The sequence below is a fragment of the Leptonychotes weddellii genome, chromosome 15 (genome assembly GCF_054177405.1).
Source record: "Leptonychotes weddellii isolate Sample4059 chromosome 15, ASM5417740v2, whole genome shotgun sequence".
In the NCBI taxonomy this organism is placed as follows: Eukaryota; Metazoa; Chordata; class Mammalia; order Carnivora; family Phocidae; genus Leptonychotes; species Leptonychotes weddellii.
The window spans coordinates 5,775,674-5,795,732 of NC_138383.1; the positions used below are offsets into that span (position 1 = coordinate 5,775,674).

The 20,059-nt window shown below is 48.3% G+C and overlaps 3 protein-coding genes and 1 long non-coding RNA gene across 9 annotated transcripts in view; 2 read left to right on the forward strand and 2 right to left on the reverse strand.

Moving 5' to 3' along the window:
* JPT1 (Jupiter microtubule associated homolog 1) overlaps positions 1-4,916 on the forward strand; it is a 19,147-nt gene extending 14,231 nt beyond the window's left edge. The window contains exon 5 of the mRNA XM_081804536.1: positions 3,891-4,916. Coding sequence (XP_081660662.1) covers positions 3,891-4,039 — 149 coding nt within the window. The 3' untranslated portion in view covers positions 4,040-4,916. The remainder of the gene's footprint in view (positions 1-3,890) is intronic.
* LOC102731316 (uncharacterized) overlaps positions 1-7,017 on the reverse strand; it is a 19,932-nt gene extending 12,915 nt beyond the window's left edge. Inside the window, exons 1-2 of the long non-coding RNA XR_433879.3 lie at positions 6,889-7,017; positions 5,206-5,315 (exon numbers count right to left, since the gene is read on the reverse strand). This is a non-coding gene — a long non-coding RNA (uncharacterized LOC102731316). The remainder of the gene's footprint in view (positions 1-5,205; positions 5,316-6,888) is intronic.
* A 320-nt stretch (positions 7,018-7,337) lies between these two features.
* On the forward strand, positions 7,338-9,511 carry NT5C (5', 3'-nucleotidase, cytosolic). 3 transcript variants are annotated; one of them, XM_081804535.1, is made up of 5 exons: positions 7,338-7,649; positions 8,441-8,586; positions 8,661-8,721; positions 8,889-9,022; positions 9,142-9,279. In XM_081804535.1, exons 1-4 carry the CDS (start codon positions 7,338-7,340, stop codon positions 9,000-9,002), a joined length of 633 nt encoding a protein of 210 aa, XP_081660661.1. In that variant the 3' UTR covers positions 9,003-9,022; positions 9,142-9,279. The 3 variants fall into 3 exon arrangements, with proteins under 3 accessions (XP_081660661.1, XP_081660660.1, XP_006728132.1); XM_081804534.1 differs by having other exon boundaries at positions 7,389-7,649; positions 8,908-9,022; positions 9,142-9,511; XM_006728069.3 differs by having other exon boundaries at positions 7,395-7,649; positions 8,486-8,586; positions 8,908-9,022; positions 9,142-9,511.
* A 1-nt stretch (position 9,512) lies between these two features.
* ARMC7 (armadillo repeat containing 7) overlaps positions 9,513-20,059 on the reverse strand; it is a 20,873-nt gene continuing 10,326 nt past the window's right edge. For 2 of the 4 annotated variants that reach the window (XM_031037522.2, XM_006728070.3), the window contains exon 3: positions 9,513-11,912. In XM_031037522.2, coding sequence (XP_030893382.1) covers positions 11,772-11,912 — 141 coding nt within the window. In that variant the 3' untranslated portion in view covers positions 9,513-11,771. The remainder of the gene's footprint in view (positions 11,913-20,059) is intronic. The other 2 variants (XR_004078425.2, XR_004078424.2) reach the window with 1 other exon arrangement.

Consider the following 20,059-nt stretch of genomic DNA (forward strand, 5'->3'; position numbering starts at 1 on the left):
AGGCTCCCCGCCGAGCAGGGAGCCCGTTGCGGGGCTCAAACCCGGGACTCCAGGATCATGACCTGAGCTGAAGGCAGTCGCTTAACCAACTGAGCCACCCAGGCGCCCTAAATAAATAAAAATCTTAAAAAAAATAAAAATAAAAAAGTAAATGATAATAAAATAAAAATCACTGGGGCGCCTGGGTGGCTCAGTCGTTAAGCGTCTGCCTTCGGCTCAGGTCGTGATCCCAGGGTCCTGGGATCGAGCCCTGCATCGGGCTCCCTGCTCGGTGGGGAGCCTGCTTCTCCCTCTCCCACTCACCCTGCTTCTTGTGTTCCCTCTCTGGCTTTGTCAAATAAAGAAATAAAATCTTTAAAAAAAAATAAATAAAAATCACTTTATTGGAGGGGCACCTGGCTGGCTCAGTCCATGAATCAGACAATTCTTGATCTCGGGGTTGTGAGTTCAAGCACCACGTTGGGTGTGGAGATTACTTAAAAAAAAAAAAAAAGTCTTAAAAAAATAAAAATAAAAATCATTTTATGGAATTTTATGTTAATAAATGACCACAGTAGAGCTGCAAGGTAATGTTGTGTCCTTTAGTAGTACTCCTGTAACTGCCTGATCCCGACAGACAATGGGGAACTGTTAAAGAGCACGTGTAGTGGTGAGGCCAAGTCCTAGCAGCAGCAACAAAATTGCTTAAATCAATAGGCTGGCTCAGGTGGAGTTCATGCTCTGTGCTCGACCATCTTGGATTGTTTCAGGATGTCGGTTTTTGGGTTTTGTTTGTATTTACAGTAAATGGGACATATTTAAGTCCTTATCAGAGGACTTGGGTAGTTAATTTTGACGCATTTGATCCTGCTTCTTGTGCAACAAGAGTGTGGCAATGGGAAACTGGGTGGGGGGAGGGGTGACCTTTTCTTGCTACACTGTTGTTTATAACTAGAGGGCTGTCATTTTGGAAAGCTTCATACTGATTTTTACTTGTAGTTGATAATAGTATAGAACATTGTATGTGTTATGTTACCTCTAAAGAATGTTCCAAATTTTCATAAAAGGTAATGTCAAAAGCAGAAGTAGCATATTTCTGAGTTGGTTTTTTTTTTTTAAGATTTTATTTATTTATTTGAGAGAGAGAGAGAGAAAGCACGAGCAGGGGGGAGGGGGAGAGGAAGGAGCAGGCTCCCCGCTGAGCAGACCTGAGCCGAAGGTCCTCCCTTAACGCTTAACCTGTTGAGCCACCCAGGAGCCCCTATTTCTGAGTTTTTTGTTGAGTTTCCGATCTTAAACCTCTTCCCCCTTGGACTTCTCAGTATCAAAGTCGGCTAAATCAAAACTTGGTACAAGTGGTTTTAGGAACATGAACTTTTAATGGTTAGTCTTTGAGGGACTTAAAGTACATTTTTTCAACATCAGAATTTTTCACTGGTGTCCAGTATGAGTCCATGTGAAGTTCTTAAATTATAACTAGTATTTCTCTTCTATTGCTTCCAGGGTTTTGGAACTCCTTAATTTAGGGGAGGGAATAAATGTCTTTAAACCTTAAGGTAGATTTCTTTCAGGTTTTATGAATTAGTGTTTGGTTTCTTACACTAAAGGTGCCTTTGTGTGTATGTGTAAGAAAGATTGAGAGAGAGAGAGAGAGATTTTATTCTAGAGCAGGTGTTAAGACTATGCAACTGAATTGAATTTGATAGTTTAACATTGAAATGAGACCTGGCATTTTGCAGGCACTTTTGACTTGGAACAAAGACTTTTCCATGTTTGGAAACTGCCTCATTAAGAATATATGTTTGGGGGCGCCTGGGTGGCTCAGTCGTTAAGTGTCTGCCTTCGGCTCAGGTCATGATCCCAGGGTCCTGGGATCGAGTCCCACATCGGGCTCCCTGCTCGGTGGGAAGCCTGCTTCTCCCTCTCCCACTCCCCCTGCTTGTGTTCCTGTTCTCGCTCTCTCTCTGTCAAATAAATAAATAAAATCTTAAAAAAAAAAAAAAAGAATATATGTTTGTTGGGAATTTCACAGATTAGTGGATCATCAAGCAATGTCTAGGATGTTGGTAATAATGCACTAATTCTCAAGACTTTGACATGGAAAGTACCCAGTTAATATAAATGGGAATGACCTGATTAATGGAGATATTATAAGTTAGTAGGGGAAAGGTAGATCTTTAATAAATGTCAGTACAATGGATTTTCTTTGTGGTTAGAAAAAGAAATCAGGGGCGCCTGGGTGGCTCAGTCAGTTAAATGTCCAACTCTTTCTTTTTTTTGTTAGAGCACACGTGGGTGGGTCCAGATCTCAGCTCAGGTCTTGATCTCAGAGTCATGAGTTCCAGCTCCGCATTGGGCTCTGCCCTGGGCGTGGAGCCTACTTGAAAAGAAAAATCAAGCTCACCTAGTAATAATGGAAATGTAATATCAAACAGGAATGAAATAACATCACCCATCAGTTTGGCAAATTTTATTTTATTTTTTTAGTTTTTAAATGGTATTTTTTTTTTTAAAGATTTTATTTATTTATTTGACACAGAAAGAAAGCACAAGTAGGCAGAGCAGCAAGCAGAGAGAGAGGGAGAAACAGGCTCTCCACTGAGCAGGGAGCCAGACGTGGGGCTCGATCCCAGGACCCCGGGATCATGACCTGAGCCAAAGGCAGCTTCTTAACCGACTGAGCCACCCAGGCACCCCAGTTTGGCAAATTTTAAAGTGAGGTGGTTATCGAATGGTGGGTGTGCAAAGCTGTATGGACAGTGTACTTGGACGCAGGTGGGGGTAGAGCACAGCACAGCCTCTTGGGAGATGATGTGCAGTGTCTATTCATATTGAAGATGGGAGCCCTTGAATCCCCATGGGTACCTGTTCTAGTCTATGTTACAGCTTTGTTTGGAATGATTGGGTTGGTTCCAATTTTTTGCTATCAATAGAGCAAATACAGTACTATATTATATCAAATATATGGATAGACTCTGATAAAATACTCTAAAGCAATTAAGGTGAATTATGACTATGTATAAATATGGGTAAATTTCTAAAAGTGTAAAAAAAGGAAGTTTGTATCATTTTTGTCAAATACAACAAAAATAAACAGTAGTATTATCTGTTGGGAATAAAATATAAATATTCATTAAACAAAGGGACTAGACACAACTCCGTAGTAGGCACTCTGGGAGTTGGGAGAAGAGACCCATGTGGAGCTAGATTGGGGGTCAGGGGCCTATAGCTTATCTGTAATGTTCTTTTATTTTAGAGAAAGAGAGTGCAGTGGGGAGGGGCAGAGGGAGGGAGAATCTCCAAGCAGACTCCCTGCTGAGCACAGAGCCCCATGTGAGGCTTGATCTCAAGACCCTGAGATCACAACCTGAGCCAAAATCAAGAGTCAGACGCTTAACCGACTGAGCCACCCAGGTGCCCCACTTAACTGTAATGTTCTAATTTAAAATACTTACATCTTCAGGACGCCTGGGTGGCTCAGTCGGTTAAACGGCCGACTCTTGATTTTGGCTCAGGTCATGATATTGGGGTCCTGGGATTGAGCCCCATGTCAGGCTCTGCACCTAGCGGGTAGCCTGCTTGAGGATTCTCTCTCTTCCTCTCTCTCTGCCCCTCCCCCTGCACTCTCTCTCTCTCTAATAAATAAACCTATAAAAAAAATAAAATACATCTTCATATATGTATATAATTTAGAAAAGAACACACACAGAAAAAGGCCTGGGGACAAATATGACAAAAGACCTAACAGTGGTTAGTTTTGGTTTGTGGGAACATGGTTGAATGACTGTTGCCTTCTTTAGGTATGATTTGGTATCTCCAGGTATGATTTGAACCATCATCCAAGAAAATCTTAAGACTCTTTGTCTTACCTGGGAATAGTTGTTAGCCTTAACTTCCTTCTGTTTTCCTAGAAAACGTGGACACAGACTTGCAGGCCAGCCTGGGGCAGAGTGAGGAGAAGCCCGTGCCCGCTGCCCCTGTGCCCAGCCCAGTGGCTCCGGCCCCAGTGCCATCCCGAAGAAACCCCCCTGGTGGCAAGTCCAGCCTCGTCCTGGGTTAGCTCCGATTCTCTTGAACTCTGTCGTTTTGTTTGTTTGTTTTCTCCATGCTTGTGAACTGCACAACTTGAGCCTGACTGTACATCTTTTGGATTTGTTTCATTAAAAAAGAAGCACTTTATGTACTGCTGTCTTTTTTTTTTTTTTTCAAAGAACAGGTTTCTCTTTATCTGTCCTGATTCCTCTGGGTCTGTAGGCCATGGCATGAGTGTTTTCTAGTAGTAGATTGGAGGGAAAGTTTTGTGACACTTAGTACAGTGTTTTTAAGAACAATTTGGTTCCAAATGTGTTAGAGGATCTTTTGTACTGAGGTTTTTAAAACCCTTTTCTTGTCAGCTTTACTTGGGTTTACCAAGCCTTGACTGGACAGACCAGTAAACAGTCCACAGGCACCGATCCTTCCGGCCCCCAAACACAGGGTTGTCTTTATGCCAAACCTACTTGTTGTTGGCCTACCTTGCCAGTGCCCTTTGCTAAAAGCATCTTCCTGTGCCATATGGAATAGTAGAGGCTAGTGCCTCATGCCTTGCTGCCTGCAAAGCAAAAAACTGCCTTTTTAATTTTTGAACCTTAAGAAATAAGCCAGATACTAACTCGACTAGCTGATGAGCTAAGCCCGCTGCTCTCATGCAGAGGAAGGCTTCGATGTACGCTCAAACTGACAAATTCCAAGTGGTAAGCAAGCAAGGGCAGTGGCCACATGGAAGTAGGTCTTCGTGGTGAACAGACCCCAAGGGGGCAGTGCTCTTCTTAGGTAACTTGAAGCTGTGTGCATGATGCTGGTGCTTGACCATGAACTGAAGTCTCATCCTTAAAATGTGTGTTGTACTTCACAATCCTGGACTGTTGCTTCAAGTAAATGATGTACAAATTTTGAAACATTGTGTCCTGTGTCATCTTTTTGAGATTGTTTCCGTGTTCTACCTGTTCAGTTGCTTTTTTTTCTGTGACCCTAAATCCTGTTGCCCAAGGATTGATGAATCATTCAAGTGCAACAAACTAATGAAGGCCCAGACAAGTGGGCTTCTTTCTAAAGAAAACAGGTTTAAAGTTACAGCAGGTGTTCAAAACATCAAAATGATATCTGTGGTAATAAAATACGTGAGTAGTATGGATAAATGGTAAGCAAAATAATTATTAGCCAATATATTTTAGATTCTCCACCTACCCTTTGTGCTGGGCAGTAACATGTAAGATTTTAAGTCCTCTCGTCTTGCAAGGTGCCTCTCAATGGTGAGAGGTTACAGAAGAGGACTCCAGAGGAAGGGAGATGAGGACCTGAGGAGATAGAAGATAAGGAAAAAGCTCTTTAGGTTCTAGGCAGAAAGTTGTTTTTTTTTTTTTTAAAGATTTTATTTATTTATTTGACAGAGACACAGCGAGAGAGGGAACACAAGCAGGGGGAGTGGGAGAGGGAGAAGCAGGCTTCCTGCCGAGCAGGAAGCCCGATGGCGGGGCTCGATCCCAGGACCCTGGGATCATGACCTGAGCCGAAGGCAGACACTTAATGACTAAGCCACCCAGGCGCCCCTAGGCAGAAAGTTCTAGATCAACATGCTATATTAACTGTCCAAACTGGGCATTAAGACTTGGCTCTTAGGTCTAGCTACACTACTAAAGTGTGTTCTTTTGGCTTGTCTTTTAGGGACCAATTTCCTATCTTAAAAAGTGAGACCTTTGAGATGATGAGCATAACCACTGGTTCATTTGAACTATTGGACATTTCTTTGGGAAGAATAAAGGTGTTTATAGGTTCTGGGGTGTGTAAAGTCTTTCTTCCTTATGGTGCAAAGCATTTGCAAAATGAAGTCAGTAGTTTTATTACAGGACCTGTCCAGTTTCACTAAAACAGGTTAGCCCTACAAATACTAGCCTGAGTTATGGTTTCTATTAGGACTTTCAGGAGGTAGGAACCCTGTCTGTGCCCTTTTCTCTAATGGTCGGGATCCTGGAAAAGAGATGTCCCTGATTTTTTTGGGGTTTTTTTTAAGATTTTATTTATTTATTTATAGGACAGAGAGAGACACAGCGAGAGAGGGAACACAAGTAGGGGGAGTGAGAGAGGGAGAAGCAGGTTTCCCACCAAGCAGGGAGCCCAATGTAGGGCTCGATCCCAGGACCCTGGGATCATGACCTGAGCTGAAGGCAGACGCTTAACGCCTGAGCCACCCAGGCGCCCCGAGATGTCCCTGATTTGTGTCACTACTTGTAACTTCAGTGTTTTTTTAAAATAAATTTTATGAAGATAAGTGCCTAATCAAACTTAAAGTATTGTGAAGGAGGGACAGTGCTGCCAGTCATTCTGATATTATCAGAACAGATTTTAAGAAATTCTATGAAAACATGTTTGCTAAGGGTGTTACATTTTCTACTTAGAAAGCTTAGGATCTAGAAAGTGGAGTTGAATATTAAGATGATGATGGCAGAACAACCAGTATTTCATTGACAGTTTGGACTGTACACTCAGGTTGTGTGATGTGAGTGGGAACGGGGGGGGGGGGGGGCGGGGAACCGTGGAGAACTATTGCTTAATGCCGATTATACCTCTTGAAGGCTTTTTAATTAGATCACTTTAGAACAAGACACTAGTCTCCCCTTTGTAATGCTCCTGTTAACATTGGTTTGGAAGTACTGGGGTGTTCAAATGGGGAACTACAGGAAGATGGGTCACTTAACCAAATCTGAGTTCACAGTTTGTAGGTAAATCTATTTGGATGTGGTCATAAAATGCCGTAAAGTCTACAAAGGAGCATCAACGAAACTTAGCAGTGTTCCGCGTTTTCTAGACGGGGCTGTAACTGCCAATTCTAGAGCAGAGGTCAGTTCCACAGAAAGGACATTGCCGATTTACCTGAGCTGGGTGGACATCGTCTCCTCGGGGTGGAACTAAATGTTCAAAGCGGACGCTCCCAACTCCAACTCTGGTTTAGGAGTTCGTCTCCTCGGAGCTCGACTCACGCGAGCCAGGGGTCTTCAACAGTCTTTCACTTCAAAGTTACTGGGCGCCTCCATGAGTCGGGCCGTGGGGGTCTCTGGTCCGGGGTCCGGCGTCCGGAGTGTTTCTGCGTCCCGCCCCACAAGCAGGGACGGCGGTGGCCCCGGGACTCGAGGTCGGGATTCTAAGGGTCGCGCCAGCCCCACAAGTTTAAGGAGCCCTGAGGCCTTCGCAGGATTTGGGGTCGTCCCCTGCGGAGTGGGGGAGGGGGAGCGGACGTGCACGCGGGCGCGCTCTCAGGCCGCCTCGCGCCGCCGCCTTGGGAAGGCCGCGCGCTCCCGCAGGGCCGGGTTCCCGGGCGCCCCATGCAAATGAGCCCCGGTGCGCCCTCCCACCCCGCGCCTCCGGAAGTTGCGGGCCGGACGCCCGCTCCCCACCCCCCGGCAACCTCGTCCTTCCCCCGCCCGCCGTCCGCAGCGATGGCGGCGGCGATGGCGGCGCGGCGTGCGCGGCCCGTGCGGGTACTGGTGGACATGGACGGCGTGCTGGCCGACTTCGAGGCGGGCCTCCTGCGGGGCTTCCGCCGCCGCTTCCCTGGGGAACCGCACGTGGCGCTGAAAGAGCGCCGCGGCTTTCTCGCCCGCGAGCAGTACCGAGCCTTGCGGCCGGACCTGGCGGTAGGTAGGGAGAGAGCGGGAGCGCAGCAAGGGGCGTGCGCTGGAGGGGAACTCCGACCCCACAGTGACCCCGGGAGCAGGAGCCCCGACCCCACAGGGCGCCCAGAAGCCGGGCGTCCCCACCTACAGAGAGCCGGGGAGCCAGGTGCCCCGACCACACAGTGTCCTCGGGAGCGGGAGCCTGGACCCCACATTGTCGCCAGCACCAAGTGCCCCGACCATACAATGTCCCCGGGAGCGGGAGCCCCGACCCCACAGAGAGCCGGGGAGCCAGGTGCCCCGACCACACAACGTCCCCGGAGCGGGAGCCTGGACCCCACATCGTCGCCAGGACCAAGTGCCCCGACCATACAATGTCCCCGGGAGCGGGAACCCCGACCCCACAGAGAGCCGGGGAGCCAGGTGCCCCTACCACACAGTGTCTCCAGGAGCAGGAGCCTGGACCCCACATTGTCGCCAGGAGCGGGAGCCCAGACCCCACAGTTTCCCCGGGAGCCAGGTGCCCGACCCCCCAGTGTCTCCGGAAGCAGGGCACCTTGGCCCCACAGTGTCCCCGGAAGCAGGTAGCCCGGCCGCACAGGGCTCCTAGGAATGGGAGCCCTCCCCTTGGGCAAGACTGCCTCTGCTCCATTTCCAGAGACACCCCCTTTCTGTTTAACAGAATCCATTGTTCACTCTGGACAAGAAAGTCTGGAAGAATGCTTCCCCCTATGTAAAATTCCCTCCCTGTGGCTCTGATTTGGGGATGGGTCCCCCAGGAATCTTACTTTAAGAGTCCTCCCTGGGGCTAGATCTGCTGGAGGCAGAAGCTGGGACAAGAACACGGTATCTTTCAGGACAAAGTGGCCAGTGTGTATGAAGCCCCAGGCTTTTTCCTAGACTTGGAGCCTATCCCTGGAGCCTTGGAAGCCATGCAGGAGATGAACAACATGCAGGAGTGAGGAAGGGCAGAGAGGGAGGGGCGGTGGAGTAAGGGCGGGTACCACCCTAACCCATGCCCCTTCCACGCAGCACGGAGGTCTTCATCTGCTCCAGCCCTCTGCTGAAGTATGAACACTGTGTGGGTGAGAAGGTACGGTTACCCCAGCCCTTCATAGCAAACGGCTTCCTAAGTTCTGATGTTTAAAATAAACCAGCAGAACTTAAACACAGGAAGTGTGTGTGGGGGGGAAGGGAGCAGCATCTCACAAAGGCTGGAGACCCCATTCCCACCTTTTTACTCACTGGCCCTACTGACAGACCTGTGTCCTCACCTCAGTACCGCTGGGTGGAGAATCACCTGGGGCCCCAGTTTGTGGAGCGCATTATCCTGACGAGGGACAAGACGGTGGTCTTGGGGGACCTGCTCATTGATGACAAGGACACCATTCGAGGTTAGACCTGTTTTTCTGGCAACCTTCCAGGCATCTGGCCTGCTGGGATTAGGGAGAGGGAGTAAAATAACTAGATTACTGACTGCATCTCACTGCCTTTCTCCCACATCCTGTCCCAGGCCAAGAGGAGACCCCAAGCTGGGAGCACATCTTGTTCACCTGCTGCCACAACCAGCACCTAGCCCTACCCCCAACGAGGAGACGGCTGCTCTCCTGGAGTGACAACTGGAGGGAGATCATAGAAAGCAAGCAGGGGGACAGAACAGTGGATAGTAGCTGAAGGAAGGGAAGGCAGGCCAACAGGGAACCCCAGCAGAGCTGAATGGCAGGGCAGTGTCGTGGAGGTGGCCCCCAGCACCGCGGAGCAGGGAGACACCGTAACCTCCACTCTCAAAAGTCAGCCACCTGGAACCCAACAAGATGGCTGGCCAGGAAACATGGTGGGAAAATCACTCAGGAACCTTTTTAATAAAACACTTTGGCTCACCACTCTTTAAAGGCCCTTTATTCAGGAAAGTAAAGGGCCAGGAGCCCTAGGAGGGGCAGTCGGAATACAGGCTGATAGGCTTTCTCCTCCTCGTGTCCTTAGTCCAGTGGCTCCAGAACCTGCCCCACCTCCACAACCACAGACACCATCTCTCTTGCATCTGCTTTTCCTTGGCCATGTTAGAGGTCAACCTTGAGGGAGTGCAGAAGGGAGGCCAGGAAGTTCCCCATTGCTCTTGAACCCCAACTTTCCATGGGGGTCCCATACTGTTTCCCCTGTGCTGACCAGTGTACACTGTGGACTCCAAGCCACACACTTCTGTCAGTCTCTGGTCCTCTGTCTCCCTTGAGCACCACTCTTGCATTCCTGAAGCCCTTTTGTCTGAGACTCACTTCTAGGGGCAGGGACACCCCCCTCACTAACCCAACCCTGATGGGAGAGGAGGACCAGGACTTTCAGGCTGGGGCCATGGCGTGGTGAAGGAAGAGTACACAGCTTCAAGGGTTTATGCCTGTATTCTGACGTGTCCTCACCCTCATGTCTTAATGCCTGACGGCTACCTTAACAGTCCGTGGGCTGTATCACTGAAGAGTAGGGGCACCTGGATGGCTCAGTTGGTTGGGTGTCTGGCTCTTGGTTTTGGCTCTGGTCGTGATCTTGGGGTCGTGGGATAAGGCCCTGCGTCGGGCTCTCCGCTGGGTGCAGATTCTGACTGTCCCTCTCCCTCTGCTCCTCCCCACACTCTCACTCACTCTACCACTAAATTTAAGGGGCACCGGGCGCCGCAGTTGGTTAAGCGACTGCCTTCGGCTCAGGTCATGATCCTGGAGTCCCTGGATCGAGTCCCGCATCAGGCTCCCTGCTCAACAGGGAGTCTGCTTCTCCCTCTGACCCTCCCCCCTCTCATGTGCTCTCATATAAATAAATAAAATCTTAAAAAAATAAAATAAATTTAAGGGGCGCCTGGGTGGCTCAGTCGTTAAGCATCTGCTTTTGGCTCAGGTCATGATCTCAGGGTCCTGGGATCGAGCCCTGCATTGGGCTCCCTGCTCTGCGGGAAGCCTGCTTCTCCCTCTCCCGCTCCCCCTGCTTGTGTTCCTGCTCTCGCTGTGTCTCTCTCTGTCAAATCAAACCTTTAAAAAAAATTTTAATTAAAAAAAACAAAAACAAAAAACGGGATGCCTGGGTGGCTCAGTCGGTTAAGTGTCTGCCTTCTGCTCAAGTCATGATTCCAGGGTCCTGGGATCGAGTCCCACATCGGGCTCCCTGCTCAGCGGGGAGCCTGCTTCTGCTGCCGCTCCATCTGCTTGTGCATTCTCTCTGACAAATAAATAAAATCTTAAAAAAAAAAAAAAAGAGACCACATCTTTGTCTTTGAAACGCCATGGTGTCTGGCAGATAGGCCCGTGTGGATAAACTGTTTGTGGGCCACAGAGTTTTCCAGGCCGGCATCAAGCACGCCCAGCGCCCAGCCTGGGGAGCTGGCAGTGCAGGTACCCAGCCTCCGTAACCCTGGAGTGGGCATGACACCTTCCCAGGGCCCTGAGCTGGCTTCTCATTTCTGTTCCTCAACATTATTTCAGGTACTTCTGTTAAAGGAGAATTCCTGTTTCCTCAAGCACAAGCAAGTCTAATCCCAGGCCCAGCTGTTCCTCATGAAAAGCCCCTTCTGTAAAGCCTCTGAATCTAGGGTCCCAGCTGCTTCTCACAGGAGGTTGACAGCCTGGCAGTGAGGCGCTGGGGGTGGGGGCAGGAGGCAGGAGCTTGACCTTCAGCTGGTTGAGAGTGCCAACCTATGGAAATGGCATTGCCTTTGCTCTCCTCCATGTGTCTCAAAGTCTGGCCTCTTCTCTCAATGCCCCTCACCACAGTGTAAATACCTGTCACGCTGAGAAAACTCACCTTTAAAATAGCTGAAAGGACACCTTTTGGGGAGAACATGCTCAGTGGGAGCCAGGCTGCTCCTGCTCCCTGAGCCCCAACTAGGATTGTGGCCTCCTCTCTAGCAGTCAGGGTATCATGGCTATGAGGTCTCCCTGGATCAGGGCTGCTGTGGGGCCTCAGTCCTTGGCAGTGGGATACCCAGGGCAGAGTGAGCCCTCCAGGTGCGGGCTTCTGCCACCTGGCTTGGGGAACAGAAGTCTTCCAGGAAGATCTGGGCCAGGTTCCGGAGCCTCGTGTTGGCCGAGAGAGAGAAGCGCAGCATGCACTGGACCACGGGCATGGCGGTTAGCTCAGGGTGGGAGCCAGACCCTGGTGAGCTCAGGTACATGATCGTGGTGACAGCAGATAGCACGGTCTCCTCGTTGGGACTGGACAGGCAGTTGATGATGAGCGGGATGCCCCCTGTCTGCAGGATGTGCTCCTTGTTGGCCCTGTCTGGGCACAGGTTGCAGAGGCCTCCTGGGGAAGAACAAGGGGAGACTGGGTGCCTCAGGCCTGCGTATCCTCCCACCTCCCCTCCCAGCTCCTCTCTGCCCACTTTGTCCCAGGAACAAGGGATCCAAAGTCCATTCTGCTATCCATCCCTTCAAGGCTCCTGAAGGCCTGCCTGCCACAGCCTAGCCTTCAGGAAGTACGGGTACCAATCCCTTTCCTCCTTGGGTCAGCCAATTCAATGGTTGATATGCTTTCCTTTTTTTTTTTTTTTTAAAGCAAAACCAAAAAACAAACTAAAAAAACCCCCAACCAAACAAAAAATAAAACCCATGATATATCACTTTACAGAATTAAAAAACGGGCACCTGGGTGGCTCAGTCGTTAAGCGTCTGCCTTCGGCTCAGGTCATGATCCCAGGGTCCTGGGATCGAGCCCCTGCATCGGGCTCCCTGCTCGGTGGGAAGCCTGCTTCTCCCTCTCCCACTCCCCCTGCTTGTGTTCCCTCTCTCACTGTCTCTATCAAATGAATATATAAAATCTTTAAAAAAAAATTAAAAAGCATAGGTAAGGTGATGATTTCACAGATGTATACATGCCAAAACTTGTCAAACTGTATCCTTTAAAGATGTACAACTTATTATATATCAATTATCTCAATAAAGCTGTTAAAAATACTAGAAGCCAAATTATAAACCATCTTAATCCTACCATCCAACATTTGCTTTTCCTTCCTCAACTTCAAAATATATGAATATATATAAACATTTAATAAAAATGTGATCCTTTCCTGTTTTGTAAGCCAGCTTTTTTCATTCAGCAATGGATTGTGAACATCTTTCCAGGCCAACATACCTACAACTGTGGCATCATTTATTTTTTATTTTTTTAACCATGGCATCATTTAATGGCTGTGCAGCGCACTACCTTATGGATGCAGTGTAATTTATTAAAACGCTAGAGCAAGGGGGGACAGGTGGGCCGGCAGGGACATGTCTCTTCCAGGGGCAGGAGTCTGCCCGGGGCCGGCACTACCACCCCCTCCCTCACAGTACCTGGGTCAGTTTGAGTCCTGCTATAGGGAAATATTTTTAAAAGTTTTATCCCTTCAGCCTCTACAGACTTCTCCCTGCGTTCAGAAGAAAATCCAAATTCCCCTTTGAGGTCTTCACGGCCCTGCGCCATCTGGTCTGGTCCTTCTCTGTCACTCCCAGCCTCAGCCCTTGGACCTTTTGGCCCCAGATTTTCACATGCTGCCTCCCTTTTGCTGGTAACCAAACCTCACTGCTCCCTCACCAGTAAGGTTCTCCTGGAACACCCCACTCCCCACCACGTCCAGGGCACTCCCCTCATCCCTGCATGCCATTTTCTTCATATGCTTAGAACCCCAAGAAACCACCCTGGCAGATTTGTCTTCTTGCTCACTAGCTGCCAAGCCCCACTAGAAGGCAGATGCCTTGAGGTCAAGACCGTGGCCGTCTTATTCCCACCCGGTCCTTGGTGCCTGGTGCAAGAAGAGCTCCACAAATACTTGTTGGAAGGACTGTAGAGCGGTGAGCTGGGGAAAAGGGTTGAACTGCAGAGAGCTGGGGTCTGGATGGTCGGCTCCCTGAGATGTCGCCTACCATGGACTTCTGCAGTTCTGGGATCCAAGTTGTGGCTCAGAGCACCTCTGAGGGAAGGAAGGAGCGGAGGGGCACTCCTGGAATCACGAGGCAAGGGAGATAAGGCACTCTGACAGAGAGGTCCCTCCCTATGGGACACGCAGAGGCCTGACCTGCTCATACCACCTCAGCACCCATTCACCCCCGTGGAGTCCTCAGCACATCCTGGGGCATCCTGTTGACTGCCTTCCCTACTTGCTCTGTCCCTGTCACTGGACATCATAAGGCAAGGCCCTGCTCTCTGGTTTACCTCTGTATCCCAGGCACCTGCAACTGTGGACACTCACTGGACACGTGCTGGGAACATGACTGAACTCCATGAAGTGTTACTATCGCCCCGATTTTAGTGGAAGCTGAGGCGGTTGAGTAAGTTGCCCGAAGTCCCAGAAGATGGGAAGCCCTATGCCACAGTCATGGGACAAGTGGCAATGCTCTGGCAGGCCTCTGGCTTCCCGGACACATCTACACCATCTCTTCTGAACTACCAGCAGTGAACCAGCCTCCTACCCACACTGTAGGTTAATTGACTGGGGGCAAGGGATGGGATTTATCTCTGCTGTAAAGTATGATAAGATGAAGTCTGAGTCACCCTTGGCCAGTGAGTCATCATCACACAGGGATGTGCCCGGGCGGGACATTGCCACCCAGGCCAGGGGATAATCAGATGGCATCTGTTGGAGGGTGAAGGCAGGAGGAGGCCTCCGGACAGCTGGCCCCATCTGCTCCCTATTTGTAGACCTAGGAAGTCTCCAAGGATGGATTCTGTGCCTGCCAGAGCTTGCCACTGCCTGGGACCCAACCACAGGGCATTCTTGAAGGCCCTCTGCCTTGCTGGCAGCGATCCTCAGAGTGGGAAACAAGAGTGAGTGCTTGGAAAGAGAAGGGCTTCAGGGGGCAAGGAGTCTGAATGGAAGCACCCAAAATGGATCCAGGGGACCCATGAGAAGCCAAGGCCACAGCTAATTGAGCTCTCCCTCCCGAGTCTACCTCTGTGAGCCTGTCCTGAAGAAGGAAGAAGAGCTGTAGGAAAAGACAAAACTGGAACACAAAAACTGGAAGCTTCCTAAATAATGCCCAGCAAGAACAAGGTGGTTGGATCCAGTTCCGTATGTCTGCATGATGGGAAAGTCTATAATTCTTAAAAATCATGTTTTCAAAGAGTATTTAATATGGGAAAATGCCTAAATGCTTGCAACATAAGGTTAAGGAGGAAAAAACGTCATCAAATTGTATATACAATAAAACTGCAATGAACTTACAAGTAAGCCCGGCAAGATGTCACCTCTTCAGAGAGCCTTCCGCAACTGCCCTCAGCCCCTTTCCCCAGCGCCCTCTCCTCACCTCCATTGTGTCTCCTCTTCACACCTAAGTTATTTGTCAGGTTAACTGAAGGTCCCCCACTAAACCACAACTCCCACCAGAGGGGGAATTTGTCTTATCTCAATTGGTCACCTCAGCCTGGCATACAGCAGATGCTCAATAAATGGACAGACAAGTTAACAAAAGACAAGCTGGAAACACAGCAAAAGGTTAATAATGCTTATCTCTGCGCAGTAGGGTTAGGAGTCATTTTTATTTCCTTTATTTTCTAAGTTTACCTCCACAAAAATGTTGTTTGTTTGTTCTGTGTTTTGTTTTTTTGTTTTCTGTGGAGAGGAAACAGGGTAGAAAATGTTATTTTTAGGGACACCTGGGTGGCTCAGTTGGTTGGGCAGCTACCTTCGGCCCGGGTCATGATTTAAAAAAAAAAAAAAAAAAAAAGTATTATTTTTATAAGCAGGAAAGGGATTTTTTTAATTTTAATTTTTTAAATATTTTATTTATTTATTTGACAGAGAGAGACACAGCGAGAGAGGGAACACAAGCAGGGGGTAGTGGGAGAGGGAGAAGCAGGCTTCCCGCTGAGCAGGGAGCCCAACGCGGGGCTCGATCCCAGGACCCTGGGATCATGACTTGAGCCAAAGGCAGATGCTTAACGACTGAGCCACCCAGGCGCCCCAGGAAAAGGATTTTTTTAAAGACTCCCTCATTTCAGAGCGAGTGAGAGAGTGCATGCGCATGAGCAGAAGAAGGGGCAAAGGGAGAGGAAGAGAGAGAACCTCAAGCCGACTCCACTGAGCACGGAGCCGGACCTGGGGCTCGATCCCAGAACCCTGAGATCATGACCTGAGCCAAAATCCAGAGCCGGCCACTTAACTGACTGAGCCACCTGGCTGCCCCGGAAAAGGATTTTCTTTTTTTAAAGCTAAATTTCATTTAAGATTGATTGATTGATTTGACACAGAGAGAGAGTACAAGCAGGGGGAGCGGCAGGCAGAGGGAGAGGGAGAAGCAGGCTCCCCGCTGAGCAGGGAGCCCAAAATCCTGAGATCATGACCGGCGCCAAAGGCACCTGTCGCTTAACCGACTGAGCCACCCAAGCACCCCTAAAGCTAAATTTCATTTAGAAAGTGAAACTCACCAAATGACACCATTAAAAAAAGTAAAAAGACAAAAGGAGAAAATATTAATAAACTATCTGAAAGAGGATCCTTCCAGAATACATAAAGAATATATATTAATGCCTATCAAGAAAAAATGAACACGATGTAAAAATGAGCGAGACTTAAATAAACTATGCACAATAAGAGCAATGCATACAGTGTGCTCATCACTACTTCTCAGAGAAATGAAAATTCAAACCACGATCCGATGTCTCCACACACCTACTGTAATGGCTAAAACAAACAGACTGACAAGACTAAGCGCTGGTGGGCGGTGGGGCTGCTGGAATTCTCATGTGCCAGTGGCCAGGAGTCTCACACGCTATCATTGGGTTGGAAAAGTACATGGCTGCTTCCACTAAAGTCAAACATACACCTACCCTCTGACTCAGCAATTCTACTTCTACCTGAACCTGGGAGAAAGGAGTACCTATGTACGCGAGAACACTTGTGTACAAACATTCGTAACAGCTCTATTCATAAAGGCTCTATGCTAGAAATGAATCTCCATTACCACGTGAACTGGATGAAAAAATTGTGGCACATTCATACAAAGACGTGAGCTAATGACGATGTAACAATCTGGATGAATCTCAGAAACACCCAGTGAAAGAAACCAGACACAGGAGTATATCCTGTGTGATCCCACTTAGATGAAGCACAAGAACAGACAAAACAGGGGCACTTGGCTGGCTCAGTTGGTGGAGCGAGCAAATCTTGATTGGGGTCGTGTCGTGAGTTCAAGCCCCACATTGGGTGTGGAGATTACTTAAAAATAAAAACTTTTTTTTTTTGAGAGACATAGAGAGGGTGTGCACTTTCATGTGCAAGAGCATGAGGGGGAGGGGGAAGAGGGAGAGAGAATCTTAAGCAGGCTCCATGCACCATCATCCACCAAAATAAAATCTTTTTTTTTTTTTTAAAGATTTTATTTATTTATTTGAGACAGAGAGAATGAGATACAGAGAGCATGAGAGGGAAGAGGGTCAGAGGGAGAAGCAGACTCCCTGCCGAGCAGGGAGCCCAATGTGGGACTCGATCCCGGGACTCCAGGATCATGACCTGAGCCGAAGGCAGTCGCTCAACCAACTGAGCCACCCAGGCGCCCCCACCAAAATAAAATCTTAAAACAACAACAAAACAGGGCGCCTGGGTGGCTCAGTTGGTTGAGCGACTGCCTTCGGCTCAGGTCATGATCCTGGAGTCCCGGGATCGAGTCCCGCGTCGGGCTCCCTGCTCAGCAGGGAGTCTGCTTCTCTCTCTGACCCTCCCCCCTCTCATGCTCTCTATGTCATTCTCTCTCTCAAATAAATAAATAAAAAATCTTAAAAAAAAAAAAAATTAAAAAAAAAAAAACAACAACAAAACAGGTAAAACCCATGGGTTAGAATAGTAGTTACCTGGGGGTAGAAGACACTAACTGGGAGAGGGTCCATGGAGGGACCTTTCTGGGGGAGATGGAAACATTCTGTATCTTGATTTTAGTGCTGATTACATAGATGTACATATACCTTAATGAATTTAAAAATCCATCAAACAGCACTGGGTGTTGTATCGAAGTGCTGAATCACTGTATCATACAACTGAAACTAATATTACACTGTATGTTAACTACTGGAATTTAAATAAAAACTTAAAAAGAAAAAAAAAGGTCAAGAAAAAGAATTGTCAAACTGACAGAAGATATGTGCACTTCACCATATGCTGATCGCATGGCATCTTAAACCACGGTTACCAAACAGAAAGAACAAGTTCTGACTGGCTGATGAACATGTTTTGGACAAACCAGACAAGACACAAAGAGAACAAGGGGCAAAACCTGGGTCCTTCTAGGCACAGGGAACCACTGAAATTCCCAGGAGAGGCAAAAGAGAAAACCTCAAGTACAACCGAGGATGAGAAAGCTGGAGGCTCAGAGAGGTCAGGTAGGTGACCTCAGATCACACAGCAAGTAGGGCACTGCTGCTGAGACAGGAGGGTCTAAGGATTGTTCTGGGGATTAAATGAGGTCATGCCCATAAGTGCTTAGCCAGCGGCTGGGGGCTGGGCAAGCCCTAGGAGAGAGCGGCCCAAGACTTTATTCCATCTGATGACTCAGCCACCCCAGGGCGCTGAGCTGGCTGCAGCCCATCCCAGACAAAAATCTTCATTTGAGACTATTTGTTCTTGGGTTTTACTTTAGCATCTATAAAAAGGAGGGGAACAGGGTGAAAGGGATAGGGATAGAAGTGAGACTTCTCTCAAAATACCCTGTATACAAGTTTTGACTTAAACTCATGAATGTCTCCCATCATAACAAACATCAAATTAAATCAAAAGAAGAGAAAACATGGCTTTTCATACTTCTGACCTGTATTTCACTTCTGGGAATTTATGCTACCGGTATACCCTTACAGGGGAGAAATGGTATACAAATAAGGTTATCCACAGCAGCACTGCTCGGGAGAGCAAAGGGAAACAACCTGAATGTCCATCCCTAAGCGGGTGGCTGAACACCAGTCCCCGGGTGCCAGGGAATGGCACGCAGCATTTACAAAGAATGAGGCAACTCTTTGTGGGCTGATACTGCAGGTGCACCAAGACATGATGCTAAGTTAAAAAAAATTAAAAGCAGAATATACATATAATACCACACATGTGGAACCTGCAAAAAGGTATACATGTAAATATATACAGATTTGTCTGTAAATCCTGAAAATATCTCTGGGAGGATGGAAAAGAAACTAGTAACAATGGTTGCTTCCAGAAAGGCTACATACCCTTCTGAATTCTGTACCAGGTGACTCAATCATGTATTCACATAAACGAACACATACACACACAGACAAGGTGTGCTCGTGCCTGTAACTCAGAGGAAGGGGAACTGGTCTCTGCAAGTCTGGGAGGAATGGCAGAGGCTGGCTGCCCTGCTCCAGCTAGTGTGGAAGGGAGCAGTGGGGTGAGAACACTGACATCACCTCCTTTCTATAAGGCGAATTCTGCCACAGATGGATAGCTGAGGAATTCTTTCTTTTTTTTTCTTTTTTTTAAAGTTAACTGTATGCTCAACGTGGGGCTCGAACTCACGACCCTGAGATTAAGAGTTGCATGCTCTACCGGCTGAGCCACCCAGGCACCCCAGAAATTATTAAATTGTTGTAAGTCAGGAAGGTGTTCACCTCTGATAGGAAAGAGAACTGGATAGGAAGGGACATAGACAGGCTTTTGGATTGCTGACATTATTTTTGTTCTTGACCTTGGTGCCGCTTACGTAGGCATTTGCATTCTCATTGCTACTCTAGCTGTATGTGTCAGTCCTCTTCTGTACCTGTGGGTTGCAGGTATGGGCCCTGGGCCAGCCTCTGGGGCTATAAACAGGTGTATATATGGTTGGTCCACATCTACTGTGTGCTGGGAAGGGGACGATGCTTAATCACATTATTTAATTCTCTCCCCCATTTTACTGATGACGAAACCGAGGCTTAGAGAAACTGAATCGCTTGCTCCAGTCACCTGGTTCCTCAGTGGCAGTACTGGGATTCTAACTAGATCTGCCCACCATAGAGCTCTTGCTCCATCCTCCATACTCTGGGGCTTCCCTATACCTCCTTCTCTGATGAGTTAGGCTCCTGGGGTCAGACATCATTCTGCTTAAAAAGGAATTCCTCGGGGTGGGAAGTGGCTCAGTCAGTTAAGCATTTGCCTTCGACTCAGGTCATGATCCCAGGATCCTGGGATCGAGTCCTGCATCTGGCTCCTTGCTCAGCGGGGAGTCTGCTTCTCTTCTCCCTCTGCCCCTGACTCATGCTTGTTCTCTTTCTCTAGTGCTCTCTCTCTCAAATAAAATCTTTTAAAAACATTTAATAGTTTCTAATTAACAAGCAGAAACTTTTTTTTTTTAACGTTTTATTTATTTATTTGACAGAGAGAGAGATAGCGACAGCAGGAACACAAGCAGGGGGAGTGGGAGAGGGAGAAGCAGGCTTCCTGCCGAGCAGGGAGCCCGATGCGAGACTCGATCCCAGGACCCTGGGATCATGACCTGAGC